The sequence below is a fragment of the Asterias rubens genome, chromosome 15, assembly GCF_902459465.1.
Source record: "Asterias rubens chromosome 15, eAstRub1.3, whole genome shotgun sequence".
NCBI classification, from domain to species: Eukaryota; Metazoa; Echinodermata; class Asteroidea; order Forcipulatida; family Asteriidae; genus Asterias; species Asterias rubens.
Window position 1 is genome coordinate 10,098,266 of NC_047076.1, and position 25,959 is coordinate 10,124,224.

General features: G+C 38.1%; 2 protein-coding genes across 2 annotated transcripts in view; one reads left to right on the plus strand and one right to left on the minus strand.

The window, feature by feature from the left end:
• Positions 1-523: 523 nt before the first annotated feature.
• LOC117300256 (putative uncharacterized membrane protein YMR173W-A) lies at positions 524-1,360 on the plus strand. Its single transcript, XM_033783986.1, has one exon. The coding sequence runs from the start codon at positions 524-526 to the stop codon at positions 1,358-1,360; it is 837 nt and encodes a 278-aa protein (XP_033639877.1).
• Positions 1,361-3,255: 1,895 nt separating this feature from the next.
• The window catches only part of LOC117300039 (transformation/transcription domain-associated protein-like), a 92,696-nt gene continuing 69,992 nt past the window's right edge, over positions 3,256-25,959 (minus strand). Inside the window, exons 62-81 of the mRNA XM_033783697.1 lie at positions 19,813-20,027; positions 19,180-19,297; positions 18,680-18,736; positions 18,075-18,187; positions 17,358-17,570; positions 16,772-16,885; positions 16,207-16,401; positions 15,400-15,548; positions 14,921-15,022; positions 14,236-14,420; positions 13,152-13,251; positions 11,230-11,527; positions 10,769-10,970; positions 9,747-9,854; positions 9,277-9,393; positions 8,639-8,854; positions 8,245-8,386; positions 6,351-6,547; positions 5,563-5,674; positions 3,256-3,444 (exon numbers count right to left, since the gene is read on the minus strand). Of these exons, the coding sequence (XP_033639588.1) occupies positions 3,335-3,444; positions 5,563-5,674; positions 6,351-6,547; positions 8,245-8,386; positions 8,639-8,854; positions 9,277-9,393; positions 9,747-9,854; positions 10,769-10,970; positions 11,230-11,527; positions 13,152-13,251; positions 14,236-14,420; positions 14,921-15,022; positions 15,400-15,548; positions 16,207-16,401; positions 16,772-16,885; positions 17,358-17,570; positions 18,075-18,187; positions 18,680-18,736; positions 19,180-19,297; positions 19,813-20,027 (3,063 nt within the window). The 3' untranslated portion in view covers positions 3,256-3,334. The remainder of the gene's footprint in view (positions 3,445-5,562; positions 5,675-6,350; positions 6,548-8,244; positions 8,387-8,638; positions 8,855-9,276; positions 9,394-9,746; positions 9,855-10,768; positions 10,971-11,229; positions 11,528-13,151; positions 13,252-14,235; positions 14,421-14,920; positions 15,023-15,399; positions 15,549-16,206; positions 16,402-16,771; positions 16,886-17,357; positions 17,571-18,074; positions 18,188-18,679; positions 18,737-19,179; positions 19,298-19,812; positions 20,028-25,959) is intronic.

Below are 25,959 nucleotides of genomic sequence, written 5' to 3' on the forward strand. Positions count from 1 at the left end.
AAAGATCCATTTGTAGATGAGTTTTGTACTTTAATCAATTCAATAAGTGATCATGTATTGAATCATTTGAAATCACAACATCCATTGTTTATTTAGATGTGATTGCCATATAGCATCATTGTAAACATCAATAGTGTCAAGATTAACTATATCTGTAAGAGCCCTTTTTGATATACATAGTTTATGTACAGGGCTGTTTTTGTTTTTGTATTTAAATAAAAGTCAATTAACTTCCAAGACAGGTTAATTTGTTAACTGTACTTTGATTCCGAGTCTGACTAAGTGTTTGCTGCCTTCTTTGGGTTTGTATAATATCATGGGATGAATTTGAATAGCCATCATGATTGGGAAACAACACTTTGTAAGTACATTGTAGCATTCCTTAATTCACCATTACACAGACCCATCCCATGAAATATGCATATAATGTACATATTGATTAGCAGCTATACAGATAAGCAGTTACGAGACGCACAATCGCACATACAAAACAGCGCAATGTTCCCTCATATTGCAAACCAAAATGTTAGTGATCCCAACCATAGTGATCCTGACCATGGTGATCCTGACCATGGTGATCCTGACCATGGTGATCCTGACCATGGTGATCCTGACCATGGGGATCCTGACCATGGTGATCCTGACCATGGGGATCCTGACCATGGTGATCCCGACCATGGTGATCCCGACCATGGTGATCCCGACGACCATGGTGATCCTGACCATGGTGATCCCGACCATGGTGATCCCGACCATGGTGATCCCGACCATGGTGATCCCGACCATGGTGATCCCGACCATGGTGATCCCGACCATGGTGATCCCGACCATGGTGATCCCGACCATGGTGATCCCGACCATGGTGATCCCGACCATGGTGATCCTGACCATGGGGATCCTGACCATGGTGATCCTGACCATGGGGATCCCGACCATGGTGATCCCGACCATGGGGATCCCGACCATGGTGATCCCGACCATGGTGATCCCGACCATGGTGATCCCGACCATGGTGATTCCGACCATGGTGATCTTGACCATGGTGATCCCGACCATGGTGATCCTGACCATGGTGATCCCGACCATGGTGATCCCGACCATGGTGATCCTGACCATGGTGATCCTGACCATGGTGATCCCGACCATGGTGATCCCGACCATGGTGATCCTGACCATGGTGATCCTGACCATGGTGATCCCGACCATGGTGATCCTGACCATGGTGATCTTGACCATGGTGATCCCGACCATGGTGATCCTGACCATGGTGATCCTGACCATGGTGATCCTGACCTTTAAAAACTACACCAAACTCAACTTGTTAGAATCAAATTGTTTATTGTTCAATCAAGCGAATTAAGGCAAAGAGTTAAACATCAGAAGTAAGTTAAGCTGCAACTCATCATCTGTACAACTCTATCTACCTTAAGGTTTGGTCAGTTTGAATACAAGCTTTGCAAGCTCAGCTTTTGCAAACAGGGACTTAACCTATTACAAAGTTTGTTTCTTCTTGCTACGTAAGTGTCACTTATCTAATCTTCCAGACATTGCATTTACATCCATGAAGAATTAAATACAATGGACTAACTGTACAAACACAAACAACATCAGTGATCAGATATATTGGGTTAAATTTACCTGCTAAATTTATTTGAAAATCTAGCCAATCTAATGTTTTATAGGCTGTCCGGTCTTGCAATGGAGGCATAAAGGAACTTTGTTTGTTTCCAATGTAGCAATACCAATGCCCCCCCCCCCCCAAAAAAAAAAAAAAAAAATAAAATAGTTGTTACCTTTGTGAGAGACTTGCAGAACTTTTAATGATTGTAGAAATTACAAACTCACTGTGTATTATTCTAGGTAAATTAACACAAATAAATCTTTTATAAGACAATTGTGAAGATTACAAACCTTATTGGCATGTGCTTAATACAATGTACATGATTACCCCAGATTTGATGCTAATTGTCCCTATATTTAGATGTACATCAATGTCTTCTTGGTGTCAATTTAAAAAAAAAATCAAAATGAAACTTTATGCAGTCAATAAAATACACTAACTTAATCATACACTCAATCCATCAACAGGTGTGTAATTAACAGACTGATAATCAAACACACAGAAACTCTGCACTTGGGTTGGATTATAGAATATTGGCTTCATGGAAGTCCACTTAAATTCAATTTCTTCAGTTTAAAAGATGAGTGAAAGGTGTAACTGCTACCTTGTGTGTGTTAATGAATTGCTAGTCTATAACATCTGATTGTAGCTTCAACTATTGATCAATCATTTGCTCCTTTACAGGTTGACATTTAACCTCTTAAAAACACAAGGAATAGATTCAAGAATGTACTCAAACAAAATAGCAGGATTTATAGAACTGACATACAGGTCCTTGTCATTTGATTGTTGGAACTTAATTCATTTGACATTCACCATTACTCCCATCCGCATCGGCGATCAAAAAGACCTATTCGCCCATGGGGAATAGCATTTCCCATTCAACAGTTAGGATCATCCTTGTTCCCAATGTTTTTGAGCAGTACAGCGCTGCCGCACCTCTGCTAAAACAAAGGAGCACTTGTGCAAAAGGTTGTGATCCGATTTGTGCATTGTTGCCGCTACGCAGCGCTATATGATTTTTGGTTGTCAGTAATTTGTGTGATTTTTCATAATGTTATACTTTTTAAAATACATCAAATGACAAGGATCTATATGTCAGTTATATAAACAAATATTGATTGGCTTTAATTCGTGGAATTGAAGGAATATTATCGCTCGGTAAAATTTGGACTGTTCCATTTCACTCGTTTTCGTCTCGTGAAATGGAACAGTCCAAATTTTACCTTGCGATAATATTCCTCCCATTCCACTCTGAGCCACTCAATATTTTTACAGTGAGCAGTTCAAATGCAACACAATAGTACTAGGTTAATTTAAGAACCTTAAACTTGATATTATAATCAGTATTATTGGATCAGTCTAACATGTTTTCTTTAACAGTGTATCCAAGTTCCTGTACATGTATATACAGCTACTATAAAAATAAATCACTACAAAATATGTTACAAAATACTCTCACTCAGTTTGCATTGAAAGTATGAAATTAGCAAAACAGGAACTGCATGTATTCTAACAAGTTGCTCTCTGTTTGGTGTGTCCTGTGGTATTACCTGCTTATTGGGCTACATTGGGTGGGTACCAATGGGTACCATTGGGTGGGTACCATTGGGTGGGTACCATTGGGTGGGTACCATTGGGTGGGTACCACTGGGTGGGTACCATTGGGTGGGTACCATTGGGTGGGTACCATTGGGTGGGTACCATTGGGTACTATAACCATGGATGCCAGGCTGGGTCCATACGACACAGATTGTCTGGGCTGTTTGCAGCTGCTACTAATGTACTCACTTTACTCTCGCCTCCTTCAAACTGAGCAAGATCTGTAATACAACAAAGACATTCAGTCAGTCAAACAAAACATTTAGCAACATATAACTCACGTTTTAGTTTCTAGTGGATGTGTCATGAAGTGAGTTGCTTCAGTAATGATTGGTTGACAGGTTCAATGTTGAAGCAAATATGAGTCCCTTTTATAGAGAGATTGAAGGTTACTTGGGAAAGGTTTGACTGAATTTGAAGTCAGTTTCAAACCATTAATAAACTTCTTTAAATTGAACATTTGAGGTGGTTAAATATAACAACACATTATTTGGACGGAAGCTGCGCAACATTTTCAACTGTAGCGTCATTTCAAACTAGAACAAAAAGTCCACAAAATAATATTAAAATCTGCTATGTCACTATCTGTTAGTACAGTCTATGGTAACATGATGCAGTACTTACTGCTAGTACAGTCTATAGCTACATGATGCAGTACTTACTGCTAGTACAGTCTATAGCTACATGATGCAGTACTTACTGCTAGTAGAGTCTATAGCTACATGATGCAATACTTACTGCTAGTACAGTCTATGGTAACATGATGCAGTACTTACTGCTAGTATAGTCTATAGCTACATGATGCAGTACTTACTGCTAGTACAGTCTATGGTAACATGATGCAATACTTACTGCTAGTACAGTCTATGGTAACATGATGCAGTACTTACTGCTAGTACAGTCTATGGTAACATGATGCAGTACTTACTGCTAGTACAGTCTATGGTAACATGATGCAGTACTTACTGCTAGTACAGTCTATGGTAACATGATGCAGTACTTACTGCTAGTACAGTCTATAGCTACATGATGCAGTACTTACTGCTAGTACAGTCTATAGCTACATGATGCAGTACTTACTGCTAGTACAGTCTATAGCTACATGATGCAGTACTTACTGCTAGTACAGTCTATGGTAACATGATGCAGTACTTACTGCTAGTACAGTCTATAGCTACATGATGCAGTACTTACTGCTAGTACAGTCTATAGCTACATGATGCAGTACTTACTGCTAGTACAGTCTATGGTAACATGATGCAGTACTTACTGCTAGTACAGTCTATGGTAACATGATGCAGTACTTACTGCTAGTACAGTCTATGGTAACATGATGCAGTACTTACTGCTAGTACAGTCTATGGTAACATGATGCAGTACTTACTGCTAGTACAGTCTATGGTAACATGATGCAATACTTACTGCTAGTACAGTCTATGGTAACATGATGCAGTACTTACTGCTAGTACAGTCTATGGTAACATGATGCAATACTTACTGCTAGTACAGTCTATGGTAACATGATGCAATACTTACTGCTACAGTAGTACAGTCTATAGCTACATGATGCAGTACTTACTGCTAGTACAGTCTATGGTAACATGATGCAGTACTTACTGCTAGTACAGTCTATGGTAACATGATGCAGTACTTACTGCTAGTACAGTCTATGGTAACATGATGCAGTACTTACTGCTAGTACAGTCTATGGTAACATGATGCAGTACTTACTGCTAGTACAGTCTATGGTAACATGATGCAATACTTACTGCTAGTACAGTCTATAGCTACATGATGCAGTACTTACTGCTAGTACAGTCTATGGTAACATGATGCAGTACTTACTGCTAGTACAGTGTGTAGCTACATGATGCAGTACTTACTGCTAGTACAGTCTATAGCTACATGATGCAGTACTTACTGCTAGTACAGTCTATGGTAACATGATGCAGTACTTACTGCTAGTACAGTCTATGGTAACATGATGCAGTACTTACTGCTAGTACAGTCTATAGCTACATGATGCAGTACTTACTGCTAGTACAGTCTATAGCTACATGATGCAGTACTTACTGCTAGTACAGTCTATAGCTACATGATGCAGTACTTACTGCTAGTACAGTCTATGGTAACATGATGCAGTACTTACTGCTAGTACAGTCTATGGTAACATGATGCAGTACTTACTGCTAGTACAGTCTATGGTAACATGATGCAATACTTACTGCTAGTACAGTCTATGGTAACATGATGCAATACTTACTGCTAGTACAGTCTATGGTAACATGATGCAATACTTACTGCTAGTACAGTCTATGGTAACATGATGCAATACTTACTCTGTAGTCTAGTCATGATGGCATTACAGGCTTTATTGACTGTAGATATCAATACATCACTGTCCATATTGGAGAGCTGGGATCCTGGGGCACTTGTATCATCTTGCTTCTGCTGTATTAGAAAGTAGAGTAACAAAAGCTCTATAAGCACCCTGTTTATATCATGATGTAGGGTAACAATGTCATGTTATTCATCATCATGATTAGTCTGGATTTTAGGATCCTTAGGTTTCAATCATACAAATCACACTCAGCTATTTCCTCACAACTACTTATGGCGACGTTTCAATCATCATGATCTAGCAATTCAAACCAAGCTTCTTGTTTACAGTGCTCTTGTAAACCTCTCGTTATTGTAAGGTTGTGAAACTTGGGTTACAAATCGCAGAAAACTTGCTGACATTTGAAAGCTACCACCAGCGCTGCCTCAGAAGGATCCTTAACAGCAAATGGGAAGACCGCCGCACGAATGCAAGTGTCCTCGCTGAGGCAAAAACCACCATGGGAGCAAATCAAACACCAGCTGAGATGGTCTGGCCACTGCGTGTGGATGACAAATGAGCGCCTTCATAAAAAAGTAGTCTACTCCCAGCTAAGCAAAGGACAACGGACTCCTGGAGGGCAACGTAAAACGCTATAAAGACACCCTTATAGCGTTAATACTAAATTGAAGGCAACCGTCCTCAAAGCCGCTGCAGGCGCAGATGACACAAAATGTCATCATTAACGTCGCAAAACCATCTGTCGTCCAAAACGAAAACTCCCTATTGTCTGTAATTCACATGTACCTTTTTATCCCATGCAATCATTTCATCCCTGAGTATAGCTCTGAGTAATGCAGGAGTCTGGAAGGCTGGTTGTACAAAACATCTTGCTGAGGCAATCATACATGCAGTCAGTATGCCATTCACTCCTACTGTAGTTAGGAACTCAGTGATGTTTGGTGTCAAGCGGAAAGGTACTGGTCTATTTGCATCCAATTCACCTACAATCAATTACAACATTCATAGTTTATATAACAGTAATCATCGAGAAGGTGTTGGTCTATTTGCATCCAATTCACCTACAATCAATTACAACATTCATAGTTTATATAACAGTAATCATCGAGAGAAGGTGTTGGTCTATTTGCATCCAATTCACCTACAATCAATTACAACATTCATAGTTTATATAACAGTAATCATCCAGAAGGTGTTGGTCTATTCACATTCAATTCACATCCAACAACCAATAACAACATTTATAGTTTATATAACAGTAATCATCCAGAAGGTGTTGGTCTATTCACATTCAATTCACATCCAACAACCAATAACAACATTCATAGTTTATATAACAGTAATCATCCAGAAGGTGTTGGTCTATTTGCATCCAATTCACATCCAACAACCAATAACAACATTTATAGTTTATATAACAGTAATCATCCAGAAGGTGTTGGTCTTTTCACAACCAATTCACATCCAACAACCAATAACAACATTTATAGTTTATATAACAGTAATCATCCAGAAGGTGTTGGTCTATTTGCATCCAATTCACATCCAACAACCAATAACAACATTTATAGTTTATATAACAGTAATCATCCAGAAGGTGTTGGTCTTTTCACAACCAATTCACATCCAACAACCAATAACAACATTTATAGTTTATATAACAGTAATCATCCAGAAGGTGTTGGTCTATTCACATTCAATTCACATCCAACAACCAATAACAACATTTATAGTTTATATAACAGTAATCATCCAGAAGGTGTTGGTCTATTCACATTCAATTCACATCCAACAACCAATAACAACATTCATAGTTTATATAACAGTAATCATCCAGAAGGTGTTGGTCTATTTGCATCCAATTCACATCCAACAACCAATAACAACATTCATAGTTTATATAACAGTAATCATCCAGAAGGTGTTGGTCTATTTGCATCCAATTCACATCCAACAACCAATAACAACATTTATAGTTTACATTAAATTAATCAGTGCTACAACCAACAACAATGGAATCAAAAGAAGGAAGAAGTTTATCTTAACTTTCTGTTGTCAATTATCTAATTACAAATTGTTCTGAACCATTTAACGGATAACTTTCCGTATGGCGCCGCCAATTGTTCACAAATTTTTACAAAAGAGATATCTCATTGAGGTAAATTAGATACATTATTTCATATCGAATGAAAAAGTGGTGGCGCATATGGAAACTTTTCCCATTTAACCCACACATTCAAGTGCAAGCCTTCAACTTTGCTCAAGAAGGAGCACAGCAATTTCCATCTGATAAGGGGCACTTGGGAAAATGTCAATTGGTATTGGAATATTGCAAAGAGGACCACAGCAAAAGCACAGGGCACCACGGCAATTGCTGTTAGTGCCATATAGTTTCAAACAGGCTCATAATGAAGTCCTGATTTACAATAATAATAACGGTATTTGTAAATCGCCAAATTGCCAAAGGATACAAGGCCCTGAAGAAAGAAGGTCAAGACAGAACACAGACCAGACGACCAGCTATGAAGAGGAGAAAGGTGGTTTTCAGAGCATGTTTGAAGGCTGGGACACTGTTTGAGTTTTTGATTATTCAGAGGTCTGGCTGCGTTATAGTTCAGGCTTGCATTAACATAAACTAGAACATCTTATTCAAACAAATTCAACTTGGTATGAATCCTACCTGTTCCATCATCCATATCAAATCTGAAATAAAAGATGGAGAGTAGTCCAGAGTTCCTCTCTACTTGAATAATTTCAGGGTTGAGTCGAGTCAGATGCATTACAAACTCCACCAATCCAAGCAATGCAAGCTGCGTAGTAAACTGCAATTATAAACAACAAGAACTGGTATTAACCTCTAACCCAACATGATCAGGCACATCGGAAGGACAAAGCAATGGTTATAAGTGTCTTGCTTAGGGACACAAGTGTCATTACTGGGACTCCAACTAACACTCTGCTGAACCGAAATACCAGAGTTTGAATTGGGTGCTATTAACTGCTAAACCACGACACTTCCATAATGTATTCTGGTTTATCAGGCTACCAGTAGGAGCAGGTGTATCTCAACTTACCATCTTACGAAATGCAAAGTAGTCTGTTGCATCTGGGAATGTATGCATGGCCCATTCTTTGAGCATTCCTTTAGGTACAGTATTAGTCTGCACCTCCTTTAAGACATCTCGTAGTACTTGGTGGCTAGCTTGGGAACCTCTTGACTGAACTGTCGCTAAGCGTTTATAGTAACGGTTAATAGGTGCATCATACTCCACTTGGTTCTTAGCACAACGCTGTTCGGGTGAAGAGAAATCAAAACAATAATCATCAATTCAGAATACAAACAATCTATGAAGGTTCATCAAGCTAGGAAAACAACTTTATGTTTTGTCTAAGATTTAGTGAAAATGAGTATACGTGCATCAATCAAAGGGGCAAAGTCAATTATTAAAGATCAAATTGTTTTCCCCTGGATCTTTAGTTCAGGTATAACATTCATAATCAGTGACCTTTCAGAATGAAACCACATAATTGTTTTTGACAGTTATTCTTGATCTCTGCACCGCTTGAGGACAACCAAAAGGGATTTTTGTTTTTTATTGAAGCAAGGGCCACAAGCACTTTTGTGGATACAGGAGCTATATACAGTGTCATTATGATTATTATGATATATCCTGAAGGCGTGAAATAGTTTGAATGTGATAATAACACTAACCTGTTTATAGATGTCCAGTAGAGATAGAGAAGAAGTACTATCTTCAATTAATCTCATCTGTGGTGATACAGCGACTACCTTAGGCACAGTGAACTGAAGCTGCCTCTTTGTTGTTTCCTATAAACGAATCAACAACAGTCAAACAGAATCATAAACAAGAGGCAAACAAAGAAGAATAAGTCAAACTGAGAACAAACTTGAAACAAAAAAAGATTAATAAATGAAACAAACTCGAAACAAACAAAGAAAAATATATGAAACAAGCCGACAATCAAAGAATTTGAACATATTGAAGTAGTGGGTAGCTGTGTTAGTCAGGTAATTACAAGAAGGAAAGTAAAATGTAGCATTTAGTGACTGAGTAGTAACAAATAATTGCAGCTATTTAGTTATTATTACTAGTTAGTCATTCAAGTACTAGAGTTTTATTTTCCTCTTTGAAATCTTGATAATAATAAAAGTAAACTGACCTTTCTCTTTCCCAGGAAGATATTGAGCATTCTGAGTAGTTGTAAAACTCGCTCCTCTCTACGTGAATCACCCATCGATGCATCATTGACTACTAGGTAGGGATAAATCTACAACCACAACAATATATGATAACATTAATAGTAGTCAATAATATTCACCCAAGTGGTGTTTGAAGCTTTGCATGGTGTGAAGGATAAGAATAAACTAGAAATAAGAGAAAACTTGTGGGTACAACCGTGTACAGCTTCTCTTTTGAGGGAGTGTTGACTCTGAAAAGTGCTGGTTTGGTTTTGTCGTTTTGAGAAGTACATGTGTACTCTGTTCGTCTTCTCTTTTGGGGGAGTGTTAGCTCTGAAAAGAGACGGTTTGGTTTTGTCGTTTTGAGAAGTACATGTGTACTCTGTTCGTCTTCTCTTTTGGGGGAGTGTTAGCTCTGAAATAAGACGGTTTGGTTTTGTCGTTTTGAGAAGTACATGTGTACTCTGTTCGTCTTCTCTTTTGGGGGAGTGTTAGCTCTGAAAAGAGACGGTTTGGTTTTGTCGTTTTGAGAAGTACATGTGTACTCCGTTCGTCTTCTCTTTTGGGGGAGTGTTAGCTCTGAAAAGAGACGGTTTGGTTTTGGTGTTTTGAACAGTATACTCTGCTCGTCTTCAGGAGAAAAGTTACACGGTTGAACCCGCAAGTTGACTAGTAGTTATAGCTAACTCTTAATATTCACTCATTCAAAAAGTCTCTTGAAACAAACCTCATGTCTAAAACGTGCTAAGGTGTAATTGTCATTTACAGATTAGCAAGAAAATTAGGCGGCCATCTTGCGTGTTTACAGTGGATGTGTATTTTTCTGGGATTAATTTTTGTGCGGTTAGCACCGAAGGGTTAGCATGCCTTTTTGTGTGCTTACAGTTAGCAGCACTATGAAATGGAATTTGCGCGATAAGCACAAAATGGGTTGTTACTGGACTCTAAGACATAGGGCCCTGATTGGCATGTTGTGTTCCTGCAGTTCTACTACGATACGTACCTTCCCATTACTGCCTCTAATGTACAACCTCCTAGCTGCTGTATTGTGTTTATGTACTATCTCTACCCGAGGCATAAACCGAGCTATCTTGACACTGTAATGGCTGTGTCTTGGAGTCAGGAATTCACCAGGTAGTTCTACATCTGCTGTACTTGATGAGAAGTTACTCAAGAAGCGACAGTACTCTTCAATTAGGAACAACCTAAGGAGATAACCACATGTCAATACATACTCAATAACATTACACATCATCTAACACAGTTTGGTTTCTGTAAAGTGAAAGTCTGATTTCTGAAAATAAAACAGTAAAAACAGAAAGTCAGAAAGAACTGAAGTTTTCAAAATGTAACATCACATTTCCTACAAAGTAAAAAAAATTCACCAAATATCAAAAATCTCAACAATTAAACATGAAATTCAAGCATAGACATCAATACATCAGAAAACATTTATAAACTCACTTGGGTAGTAGCTTGGTCCTTGCTTCCATCACTTTGATCCATTTCTTGAGCTTGAAGATCAAGTTATGCAGCTTCATTGCTCCCGGCAATGAGAAGTCAAAATCAGTAGAAAACTGTGGCTTCAACTTCTGAAAGACAGGATCTTGAGTTGTAGCTTGGACTCTCTTAGCTAAAGATTCTGATGCTGCACTAGAGAAGGTTGTAGCTACACTACTCACATTCTCAATACCAACACCAAATGTAGTCACTAGCTTCTTAATAAAGCTTAGCGTGTGTGGAGTGACTTTAGCTTCAACAACTGCAAAATGAAAAGATGATACAATAAGACAAATGTAGTCACTAGCTTCTTAATAAAGCTTAGTGTGTGTGGAGTGACTTTAGCTTCAACAACTGTAAGATGAAAAGATGATACAATAAGACAAATGTAGTCACTAGCTTCTTAATAAAGCTTAGCGTGTGTGGAGTGACTTTAGCTTCAACAACTGTAAGATGAAAAGATGATACAATAAGACAAATGTAGTCACTAGCTTCTTAATAAAGCTTAGCATGTGTGGAGTGACTTTAGCTTCAACAACTGTAAGATGAAAAGATGATACAATAAGACAAATGTAGTCACTAGCTTCTTAATAAAGCTTAGCGTGTGTGGAGTGACTTTAGCTTCAACAACTGTAAGATGAACAGATGATACAATAAGACAAATGTAGTCACTAGCTTCTTAATAAAGCTTAGCATGTGTGGAGTGACTTTAGCTTCAACAACTGTAAGATGAAAAGATGATACAATAAGACAAATGTAGTCACTAGCTTCTTAATAAAGCTTAGCGTGTGTGGAGTGACTTTAGCTTCAACAACTGTAAGATGAAAAGATGATACAATAAGACAAATGTAGTCACTAGCTTCTTAATAAAGCTTAGCGTGTGTGGAGTGACTTTAGCTTCAACAACTGTAAGATGAAAAGATGATACAGTAAGACAAATGTAGTCACTAGCTTCTTAATAAAGCTTAGCGAGTGTGGAGTGACTTTAGCTTCAACAACTGCAAGATGAAAAGATGATACATACAATAAGCCAAATGTAGTAACTAGCTTCTTAATAAAGCTTAGCGTGTGTGGAGTGACTTTAGTTCAACAACCGAAGATGAAAAGATGATACAACAAGACAAATGTAGTCACTAGCTTCTTAATAAAGCTTAGCGCGTGTGGAGTGACTTTAGCTTCAACAACTGTAAGATGAAAAGATGATACAATAAGACAAATGTAGTCACTAGCTTCTTAATAAAGCTTAGCGAGTGTGGAGTGACTTTAGCTTCAACAACTGTAAGATGAAAAGATGATACAATAAGACAAATGTAGTCACTAGCTTCTTAATAAAGCTTAGCGTGTGTGGAGTGACTTAAGCTTCAACAACTGTAAGATGAAAAGATGATACAATAAGACAAATGTAGTCACTAGCTTCTTAATAAAGCTTAGCGTGTGAGGAGTGACTTAAGCTTCAACAACTGTAAGATGAAAAGATGATACAATAAGACAAATGTAGTCACTAGCTTCTTAATAAAGCTTAGCGTGTGAGGAGTGACTTTAGCTTCAACAACTGTTAGATGAAAAGATGATACAATAAGACAAATGTAGTCACTAGCTTCTTAATAAAGCTTAGCATGTGAGGAGTGACTTAAGCTTCAACAACTGTAAGATGAAAAGACGATACAATAAGACAAATGTAGTCACTAGCTTCTTAATAAAGCTAAGAGTATGAGGAGTGACTTTAGCTTCAACAACTGTAAGATGAGCAGATCAATAGAGTGTCTTCATAGACAATGTAATGCGTTTATCAGTAGACAAGTTACCAGCAAATAGAAATCAATCCATAGTATTAAATGGAAATAATGATATGTGCATAGCTCAGTAGAATCCTATGTTAATCCTACCTGCTCCTCTGTTCTCAAATGCTACAGCTTGACATTTAGCTAAAGCCAATCGTAACTGTCTTAAGACTTCTTCATTCCAGGTTTCTCTGAACCATACCATCTGTAATATAATCAAATTAAACAATTAATATGGTCACACTGTATGTTGTAAGCCTAGTATCAAAGTCATGACTATTGATTTCTTAGTCCAGTCCCACTACTTGGTTAAGGGAGGCCGTCTTTAACTAACCCCCATTTTCCGCCATAAACCGCCGGATCCCGGCGGCTTTTAACTCAGTGAAAACTTACAAAAGGATTGCATAAATCATGAATATGCCAGCACCCAAGAGGTCATGCTCTGGCCGAAGGGTTCATTAAAACCCCAGTCCCTTGCCACGGGGATTAACATCTGAATAAGCAATGGGACAACAAAGGAAGTTTGGGAGGTGTTGGGCTATTGTATACAGCGGATTAGGGCTTGTCCGGTGAAGCGAGCAGCCATAACAAAGCGGAGCAATCAAAGGGTTACATCTCAATTACTAAAGATCTCTGCAGAAAGGTGCCGGTAATTGGTCCCTTTGTTGAAGCAACTGCCCCAGCCTGTTTGAGTAAAGCTCATGCATATTCGTGTGACGTAGTGTAGCTTTGTGAATTGACCTGTAGATAATAAGCTCATTAAAGTGGTGAAAGAAAAACCACCGGGATCCGGGGGGGGGGGGGGGGGGGGGGGGGGGGGTTTACGGCGGTAAATGGGGGTTAGTTAAAGACGGCCTCCCTAATCATGTCACAAAAAACACCCTTGCTGCACAAATTTGTGTGCTTTCAGATGCCTATTAAAGGCTTTAGATAATTGAGTGAGAAATAACCTTTCTCAAAAACTAGGTTACTTTACAGGGAGCTATTTCTTACAGTGTTTTTTACTATCAACAGCTCTCCATTGTTCGTTACCAAGTAAGGTTTTATGCTAACATTTATTTTGAGTAACTACCAATAGTGTCCACTGCCTTTAAGGGAACGCTTTGAATAAAATACTGAACAATTCACTGAATGAGAAAACAAAGATTCTTACTTCAGTTACTGAAACAGAAAAGAGTAATGAGCTTACCTGATCCACAATACCTTCCAATGATGAGAGTAAAATAGGATGTAGATCTCGCTGTACTTGCATGATGCGACTACATCTGACCATAGGGACTGAAGCTCTAATAGGACCAGGATTAGATGACGCTGAGCTTGATCCTAGCTGGTTAGATGAAGATTGGGCACCTGTAGTTCCTGATCCATTCGAATCTACAATTCAAAGTACTGCTGAGTTTAGAGAACCTGCTCACATCTTTAACAATTGTACACCACTTGTATGGAGTTAAATTGCATAGTTGCAAACAGTAAAGTAATGTTGTCAAATCCATTTCACAACACCGAGCAAATGTATACAGTTAGTGCATGGGGCAAAATGTATTGCCCTAAGCCTGGTTAATACTTCCTGCCATTATGATACAAATGTTTACATCACAAATTGGCAACAGATAATTTGCATGACTTGACTTGTGCTCAACTCCTGCTGAACATTCGCTGTGAAAACAGCCCTGTGACCTCAAAATCGCTTGGCATTCGCATTTGCAGGAAGTATGAACCGGGCTTTACTCAGCAAATTTTAGATAATGAGTACGAAACACCAGTATATATCTTGAATTAAAACATGAATCATATTGCAATAAGGATTGGATGTAGTACTTGACATTAAATTGAGTTCAACTTGATACAAACTGTAGAATCTAGCCATAGTTTACCTGTGGATTGTGATGAAGTAGATGTGGATGTAGTTGTACCATCTCCTGGCTTACTTGTTGAGGAGTTTCTACGCAGACTTCCCAGGTATTCACTGCTCTTATCTTACCACACAAATAAATAATCACATCTTTATATAAAAAAACATTAAGGGGCCCAAGGGGTTGATTTCACAAAGAGTTAAACTAATGTAGTCCTAACTTATGACCAGTCCTAGGAGATATTACAAACGCATGGCTAGTCCTAAGTAAAACATTTAGCAAGACAGTTCTGAAAGCGCCAATCCAATAACTTTTTTTGCATTTATACCATAGATCCTTTTGGTCGATAAAGCAGTTTGCAACAGTTTGACTATTTTCTCATGATTGAGTATTAGGATATAGTCCTGCCAAACAGACAGGAACAATACTCTTGTGTACAAAATAGAATGTAGAACATGATAAATGCAGTGATATGTAAGAGAAGGAAAGGGACTACTTACATCTCTCTCGATGCTCTATCTTCAATGTTAGATAGAGCGTTCTAATAGGGAAGTACAATGCTTGAGGGTAGACTCGGCCAACATTCATTAATACATTAATGATGAGGTCTCCTTCCGATCCAACCAGACACGTCAATAACTGTGGGATCCTAAACATTAATCCAAATCAACAAGGCTATCAATTACATTCTAAGAGTATCAAACAGTTGTATTCATTGATTAATTCATCCAAGGTTCAAAACTCTAAGGGCCTTGTCACACGAAGCAACTTTTACAGGTAGCTTGGAGGCAACCAACTGCAGTGCATGTTACAGGAACACTTTGGTAGCATATGAGTCTTTCTTCAAACAATGTATTCTAGTCCCCAAGAAAAATAATGTGAAGATATAAATATGAATGGCTTTTCTTCTTAGGGATTGCTTGGAACTGGTTGCCTGTAAATTGCTTTGTGTGACAAATACACAAATACCAATAAAGGTATCGGCTGGCAAAATGATCAAATCATTATATAAAAACAAACAGCAGATTGAGTGTACAGTGAAGACCAGGGCCCAGTATCATTAAGCTGTTTAGCAGAACATTCTGCTCAGCAAATTCCTTTGCTAAGCAAGAAATGAGTGGGATACCAGTCACGGCCAAGGTACAAGTCTGGTATTTTGGCCGGTAACCCATTTTTGCTAAGCAAGAGTTGTGCTTGCATGCTTTTTGACATTGGTCCTTAGTTGGAGCAATCTAATGAAACGCTACAATACTATCAGGTCATTGAACAATTCTTCAAAGCTCTTGTAAGCATTGATTATTCATTACCATGGCAACCACTGAATGGGCGGAACTCCAACAGAATACTTGTCCACAGCTTCAGCCAATGGGTGTGCGTTGTTATCGTCATCATACGTGAGCAGCCACAATACCTTAGCCAAATACTTGCGTGATTTGGTTTCATTCTGATGACGGCACGCATGAAGAAAGCATACAATGGCTGACACACCGACTTGAGTTTGCCTAACAATGGAAAAGGGATATAACAATAGTTACTACTTATTGGTATGTGTAATGTCAAACACAGAATGGCCTTTCAAAATCATAGTGCACTTGAATGCAATTAACATGGAAAAGGGTCAATCTTTAAACTTTATTTAATGTAGATAGAGTAACAAATTCCCTTGTGACAGTGGGAAGATAGTTCCAAATCATTGGCCCAGCTACACTGAAAGCTTTTTGACCTAGAACTTTGTTGGCTCAGGGAAATTTCAAGCAAGTGATGTCAAGTGTGGACCGAAGAAATTGTGGAGGAGTGTAATGAGACAGTGAATTGAAAATATATCGAAGAATGGTTTTATTCAACATCTTTAAAAAGCTGGCTTGTACTCACCTATCTTTGCAGTAGATTTGTTCCAAGTAATCACCCCATAGTGCCCATGCCTTGACTAACGTATCATGCATCTGAACTGCTGCAGAGAAGGCTTTATTGGCTTCATCTGAACGACTACAGATATACAACAAATAATAACAATCTAAATATTAATATCAAAGTCTTATATGGCACACGTATCTACCAAACAAGTTACTCAGGGCACTTAGTTATCACATTTATACAGAAAAAAGGCAATATTTAGCGGAGTGGCAGTTGCATCAATCGGCTTCTGAAAACTTGCAGGGGCTTGACCGATACAACTGAGGCTGGGAGGGCATTTCATAAGCAGAACCTGCTTGGGAAATAACTGTGTTGGTAAGCAAGTATTCTACAGTGTTGCTGTCTATTTTGGAATTGGTGACCTCTGGTAGCTTTGCTAGATGATTGAATGATATAGGGTGGGGCAGCTGGGATGGCGATAAGTTGATGGACCATCCTGTACAGCACGATAACCCTTGCTGTGGGCACAATGTTTCATTATGGACACAGCAGTTTTTGTTTCTCTATTGAATGGTTAGTTGTTACATTGTGATGACTAAAATACCTTCCAACTTGAGCCAAGAACATTCCCTTCAGAGCATAGAATTCTGCTGTCATCTCACGAGTAAAGAATTTCAAGTTAGTAGATTCAATGACCTCTAGACCTTCTTGTAGTTCCTGCTTGCCCATCGTACTTGCCATCTGTAGATAACATTTCACTTGTTGACGTATCTTCTGAAAACAGTCTACGATTGGAACGCTAGGTATTGTGTGGATCCTACATGAACGGAAAATCAACAAATCAAAATGATTACAATAAATCAACAACATGAACCCAGCGTTAATTGGAACGCTAGCTATTGTGTGGATCCTACATGAAGGGTAAATCAACAAATCAAAATGATTACAATAAATCACAACATGAACCCAGCGTTAATTGGAACGCTAGCTATTGTACATTTGGTTTAGAAAACAAATTGACGCACAAAACTCTGAAATCATAGATACATTGTTGGCGTCAAGTTACTGCACAAGCTAAAAGCAATGCCAGAGACTTGTACAATACCATAGTCAGCATTTGAGAACAAGTTGTTTGTAAATGGCTACTGGACTTGATCATAATTTTCAGTTTTTACCCCTTATCGTTGGCAGATTGTTTTGTGTGCAACACCCTAAATGTGGGCTTACAACTTTCTTGAGTATATACACATATTTAAATCAAAATTTTCAGAGCAAAATTGGCCAATAATTAGTGGTAGAGTCTTAATAGCGAGTTACATACCTGCTAAGTGAGTCTAAAGCTGGACCGATCAAATGATGTTTACGAGCCACTTTACCATAGTTAATAATAGACTGTGCTGAAGCATGTACACCCAACATGGCATGTTGCTGCTGCTGTAACAATCACAATATAATCAATTATCCAGCATTTCATATCAATTCATACTTTAATATATACTTAGTTTGCAGTAACACCATGTATCTACTTTCCAGGTAGAGTTGGTTCTTTAGACATGTATTCTACTACCGCGGAGTAGATTTATCAGATTGTTTGGGAGACTTCTCAGTTCTGAAAAGAACTGTCCTGCTTTTGAAGTACTACCTAGGCAGAAGGTGGAGAAACTTGGCTGGGACTACTACTTTAGCTTTTAGGATCATAATTAACTGCACTAGCGTGGAGTGAGTTCTCAAATTGGTCTCTACGCATACTTCCATGTTCAAACATATCTAACCTTTTTCCCAACAGAACTCAGGAAATATTCAATATCCCTGATGCACATTTAACATCTATAAAAGATGTCAATTGACTTTACAAATGAGCATAACAAATTGATGTTAAAAGTGGAAGGTGGACTCAGTGGAAGGATGAATGTCAGTATGACTTACCTCCTTGGCTAGACTTCCTCTTGGTGTCTGGCTAGCTTCTAGACCAGCACGACTCTTCTGTTGAGAGATAAAGTAACATCAAGTCATTATGATATACAGAGAAAGCTATGCAGACTGTAGATCCAGATTGCATTATATTGATGAGAGATGATGATGATCAATGTACAGCAACTAGCTTTGCTTGCTTTAAAAAGAAATCATAAATAATGACGACACCTATTCATTTGCTACACCACCACATGACGGAGTATCCAGGCTTACCTCAACAATTCTGATTGGATTTGATTTGTTCTAAATCCAGATTTATAAAGAAAAACATAAGAAACCGCAAACATGTTGTAAAAGGCCTCATGGCTAATTCTCCACTCAGTGTGTGGTCTTCTGTTCCAGTCCTTTGGGATGGTGACTCTACGAAGATGTCCAAGCCACAAAGGCCTTGACAAAAGGCTACTACAATTTGAAATAATGCATGATCAAGCTTCAGTCACTCAGCCACTTACCATATCCTGTGAATTCAGGTTGTCGTACGCACTCACAATAGCCTGGTAATGGTGTTGCCTCCACATAAAGATATCACTCCAGTGAGTCAAGTCATCAGACACCATAGGCAGACGATTCCTGACAAAAACAAATCAACAGTTTTCAAATCTCAGTTTACACTTTACCATGGCGGTTGCAGGCTAAAGGGTTACAACCCAATGCCCCCCCCCCTTCCCCCTTATTCCATTACTGGGTTTGGCATGTTGTGGCCCAATAGTCTAGTTCACCAGGCCCAAGCTCCGGTGTTGTCAGCAGCAGAGTGTTTGAATGCTGGTCATAACACTTGTATCCATGAGCAAGGCACTTAACCATAATTGCTTCGTAAAAAGTTGGGAAGGTAGTGCTAGTGGATGATACCCATGCCTACATCTTTACGGACTGAAAAGGGAGTAGCCATGTATCAGCCCCAGAAGTAGATGGCAACGTGTCCCTGTTAAAAGTTGATTTGGGTCGATAGCCAAATTCAGTTAAGTGTGGCCCTCACCTTGAAGTGGCCGGTCCGCCCTTGTAAGTTGGGCAATATCTCGTACAAAAATCAACAATAATGACTACTTCCCAAGAGATGTTACTACATTGCATGACGCAACCCTTACCTCCATGTCTTGACAATAGCTTTCATATCATGTAGGCTTTGATTCCTGCCTAGATTAGCTGGTTGTAATCCTTGATGAATCTGAGACGCTTCATGGAGCTCAATAATACGCTGAGCTGCTTGTAACAATGGAGTATGAGCTTGAGTTACATAGTCTGGTAGACGACGCCATTCCTTAATAGCTTGACTGCTAGAACTCTCAACAAGTCGCTCAATCTAAAGTACATTCAAAAACAACAGTTCCAGTTTAGCATCAATGGTCACAAAAAGAGGCATGATATTTGCTCTTTGGAAAAAGTGTAGGAACAAGGATTAGAGTACAAGTGCTAACCTACATGTTCACTAAGTCACTGGACACCTTTGGTAACTGTCAAAGACCAGTATTCTCACTTGGTGTTTCCCAACATATGCACAAAATATTTTTTGACTGAAATGGTCCTGGAGGTTGCAAGAAAATAATGAAAGATAAACACCTTTGTTGTACAGATGCCTAAACGACTTCAGGACTTTGGCCTAGGCCTGATAAAACCCAACATGAAACCTGCCAGACCTCTTTTATATGAATGAATGAATGTAGGATGACAATAAGTGATTTACCCAACATGAAACCTGCCAGACCTCTTTAATAGTATAGATGAATGAATGTAGGATAACAATAAGTGATTTACCCAACATGAAACCTGCCAGACCTCTTTAATATGAATGAATGAATGTAGGATAACAATAAGTGATTTACCCAACATGAAACCTGCCAGACCTCTTTATAGTATAGATGAATGAATGTACATGTAGGATGACAATAAGTGATTTACCCAACATGAAACCTGCCAGACCTCTTTAATAGTATAGATGAATGAATGTAGGATGACAATAAGTGATTTACCCAACATGAAACCTGCCAGACCTCTTTATAGTATAGATGAATGAATGTAGGATGACAATAAGTGATTTACCCAACATGAAACCTGCCAGACCTCTTTATAGTATAGATGAATGAATGTAGGATGACAATAAGTGGTTTACCCAACATGAAACCTGCCAGACCTCTTTAATATGAATGAATGAATGTAGGATGACAATAAGTGGTTTACCCAACATGAAACCTGCCAGACCTCTTTTATATGAATGAATGAATGTAGGATGACAATAAGTGGTTTACCCAACATGAAACCTGCCAGACCTCTTTAATATGAATGAATGAATGTAGGATGACAATAAGTGGTTTACCCAACATGAAACCTGCCAGACCTCTTTTATAGTATAGATGAATGAATGTAGGATGACAATAAGTGGTTTACCCAACATGAAACCTGCCAGACCTCTTTTATAGTATAGATGAATGAATGTAGGATGACAATAAGTGATTTACCCAACATGAAACCTGCCAGACCTCTTTTATAGTATAGATGAATGAATGTAGGATGACAATAAGTGATTTACCCAACATGAAACCTGCCAGACCTCTTTAATATGAATGAATGAATGTAGGATGACAATAAGTGGTTTACCCAACATGAAACCTGCCAGACCTCTTTAATATGATAGATGAATGAATGTAGGATAACAATAAGTGGTTTACCCAACATGAAACCTGCCAGACCTCTTTAATATGAATGAATGAATGTAGGATAACAATAAGTGATTTACCCAACATGAAACCTGCCAGACCTCTTTATAGTATAGATGAATGAATGTAGGATGACAATAAGTGGTTTACCCAACATGAAACCTGCCAGACCTCTTTAATATGAATGAATGAATGTAGGATGACAATAAGTGGTTTACCCAACATGAAACCTGCCAGACCTCTTTAATATGAATGAATGAATGTAGGATGACAATAAGTGGTTTACCCAACATGAAACCTGCCAGACCTCTTTAATATGAATGAATGAATGTAGGATGACAATAAGTGGTTTACCCAACATGAAACCTGCCAGACCTCTTTTATAGTATAGATGAATGAATGTAGGATGACAATAAGTGGTTTACCCAACATGAAACCTGCCAGACCTCTTTTATATGAATGAATGAATGTAGGATGACAATAAGTGGTTTACCCAACATGAAACCTGCCAGACCTCTTTATAGTATAGATGAATGAATGTAGGATGACAATAAGTGGTTTACCCAACATGAAACCTGCCAGACCTCTTTTATAGTATAGATGAATGAATGTAGGATGACAATAAGTGGTTTACCCAACATGAAACCTGCCAGACCTCTTTATAGTATGAATGAATGAATGTAGGATGACAATAAGTGGTTTACCCAACATGAAACCTGCCAGACCTCTTTAATATAGATGAATGAATGTAGGATGACAATAAGTGGTTTACCCAACATGAAACCTGCCAGACCTCTTTATAGTATAGATGAATGAATGTAGGATGACAATAAGTGGTTTACCCAACATGAAACCTGCCAGACCTCTTTATAGTATAGATGAATGAATGTAGGATGACAATAAGTGGTTTACCCAACATGAAACCTGCCAGACCTCTTTAATAGTATAGATGAATGAATGTAGGATGACAATAAGTGGTTTACCCAACATGAAACCTGCCAGACCTCTTTATAGTATAGATGAATGAATGTAGGATGACAATAAGTGGTTTACCCAACATGAAACCTGCCAGACCTCTTTTATAGTATAGATGAATGAATGTAGGATGACAATAAGTGGTTTACCCAACATGAAACCTGCCAGACCTCTTTTATAGTATAGATGAATGAATGTAGGATGACAATAAGTGGTTTACCCAACATGAAACCTGCCAGACCTCTTTATAGTATAGATGAATGAATGTAGGATGACAATAAGTGGTTTACCCAACATGAAACCTGCCAGACCTCTTTAATAGTATAGATGAATGAATGTAGGATGACAATAAGTGGTTTACCCAACATGAAACCTGCCAGACCTCTTTAATAGTATAGATGAATGAATGTAGGATGACAATAAGTGATTTACCCAACATGAAACCTGCCAGACCTCTTTAATAGTATAGATGAATGAATGTAGGATGACAATAAGTGGTTTACCCAACATGAAACCTGCCAGACCTCTTTATAGTATAGATGAATGAATGTAGGATGACAATAAGTGGTTTACCCAACATGAAACCTGCCAGACCTCTTTTATAGTATAGATGAATGAATGTAGGATGACAATAAGTGGTTTACCCAACATGAAACCTGCCAGACCTCTTTAATAGTATAGATGAATGAATGTAGGATGACAATAAGTGGTTTACCCAACATGAAACCTGCCAGACCTCTTTATAGTATAGATGAATGAATGTAGGATGACAATAAGTGGTTTACCCAACATGAAACCTGCCAGACCTCTTTTATAGTATAGATGAATGAATGTAGGATGACAATAAGTGGTTTACCCAACATGAAACCTGCCAGACCTCTTTAATATGAATGAATGAATGTAGGATGACAATAAGTGATTTACCCAACATGAAACCTGCCAGACCTCTTTATAGTATAGATGAATGAATGTAGGATGACAATAAGTGATTTACCCAACATGAAACCTGCCAGACCTCTTTAATATGAATGAATGAATGTAGGATGACAATAAGTGATTTACCCAACATGAAACCTGCCAGACCTCTTTAATATGAATGAATGAATGTAGGATAACAATAAGTGATTTACCCAACATGAAACCTGCCAGACCTCTTTTATAGTATAGATGAATGAATGTAGGATGACAATAAGTGGTTTACCCAACATGAAACCTGCCAGACCTCTTTTATATGAATGAATGAATGTAGGATAACAATAAGTGATTTACCCAACATGAAACCTGCCAGACCTCTTTTATATGAATGAATGAATGTAGGATGACAATAAGTGATTTACCCAACATGAAACCTGCCAGACCTCTTTAATAGTATAGATGAATGAATGTAGGATGACAATAAGTGGTTTACCCAACATGAAACCTGCCAGACCTCTTTATAGTATGAATGAATGAATGTAGGATGACAATAAGTGATTTACCCAACATGAAACCTGCCAGACCTCTTTAATATGAATGAATGAATGTAGGATGACAATAAGTGGTTTACCCAACATGAAACCTGCCAGACCTCTTTAATATGAATGAATGAATGTAGGATGACAATAAGTGGTTTACCCAACATGAAACCTGCCAGACCTCTTTAATATGAATGAATGAATGTAGGATGACAATAAGTGATTTACCCAACATGAAACCTGCCAGACCTCTTTAATAGTATAGATGAATGAATGTAGGATGACAATAAGTGGTTTACCCAACATGAAACCTGCCAGACCTCTTTAATATGAATGAATGAATGTAGGATGACAATAAGTGGTTTACCCAACATGAAACCTGCCAGACCTCTTTAATATGAATGAATGAATGTAGGATGACAATAAGTGATTTACCCAACATGAAACCTGCCAGACCTCTTTAATATAGATGAATGAATGTAGGATGACAATAAGTGGTTTACCCAACATGAAACCTGCCAGACCTCTTTAATATGAATGAATGAATGTAGGATGACAATAAGTGGTTTACCCAACATGAAACCTGCCAGACCTCTTTTATATGAATGAATGAATGTAGGATGACAATAAGTGGTTTACCCAACATGAAACCTGCCAGACCTCTTTAATATGAATGAATGAATGTAGGATGACAATAAGTGATTTACCCAACATGAAACCTGCCAGACCTCTTTATAGTATGAATGAATGAATGTAGGATGACAATAAGTGATTTACCCAACATGAAACCTGCCAGACCTCTTTAATATGAATGAATGAATGTAGGATACAATAAGTGGTTTACCCAACATGAAACCTGCCAGACCTCTTTATAGTATAGATGAATGAATGTAGGATGACAATAAGTGGTTTACCCAACATGAAACCTGCCAGACCTCTTTATAGTATGAATGAATGAATGTAGGATGACAATAAGTGGTTTACCCAACATGAAACCTGCCAGACCTCTTTTATAGTATAGATGAATGAATGTAGGATGACAATAAGTGGTTTACCCAACATGAAACCTGCCAGACCTCTTTAATATGAATGAATGAATGTAGGATGACAATAAGTGGTTTACCCAACATGAAACCTGCCAGACCTCTTTATAGTATGATGAATGAATGTAGGATGACAATAAGTGGTTTACCCAACATGAAACCTGCCAGACCTCTTTAATATGAATGAATGAATGTAGGATGACAATAAGTGGTTTACCCAACATGAAACCTGCCAGACCTCTTTTATATGAATGAATGAATGTAGGATGACAATAAGTGGTTTACCCAACATGAAACCTGCCAGACCTCTTTAATATGAATGAATGAATGTAGGATGACAATAAGTGATTTACCCAACATGAAACCTGCCAGACCTCTTTAATATGAATGAATGAATGTAGGATACAATAAGTGATTTACCCAACATGAAACCTGCCAGACCTCTTTAATAGTAGAATGAATGAATGTAGGATGACAATAAGTGGTTTACCCAACATGAAACCTGCCAGACCTCTTTATAGTATAGATGAATGAATGTAGGATAACAATAAGTGGTTTACCCAACATGAAACCTGCCAGACCTCTTTAATATGAATGAATGAATGTAGGATAACAATAAGTGGTTTACCCAACATGAAACCTGCCAGACCTCTTTAATATGAATGAATGAATGTAGGATGACAATAAGTGGTTTACCCAACATGAAACCTGCCAGACCTCTTTAATATGAATGAATGAATGTAGGATGACAATAAGTGGTTTACCCAACATGAAACCTGCCAGACCTCTTTAATATGAATGAATGAATGTAGGATAACAATAAGTGATTTACCCAACATGAAACCTGCCAGACCTCTTTAATAGTATAGATGAATGAATGTAGGATGACAATAAGTGGTTTACCCAACATGAAACCTGCCAGACCTCTTTAATATGAATGAATGAATGTAGGATAACAATAAGTGGTTTACCCAACATGAAACCTGCCAGACCTCTTTAATATGAATGAATGAATGTAGGATGACAATAAGTGATTTACCCAACATGAAACCTGCCAGACCTCTTTAATATGAATGAATGAATGTAGGATGACAATAAGTGATTTACCC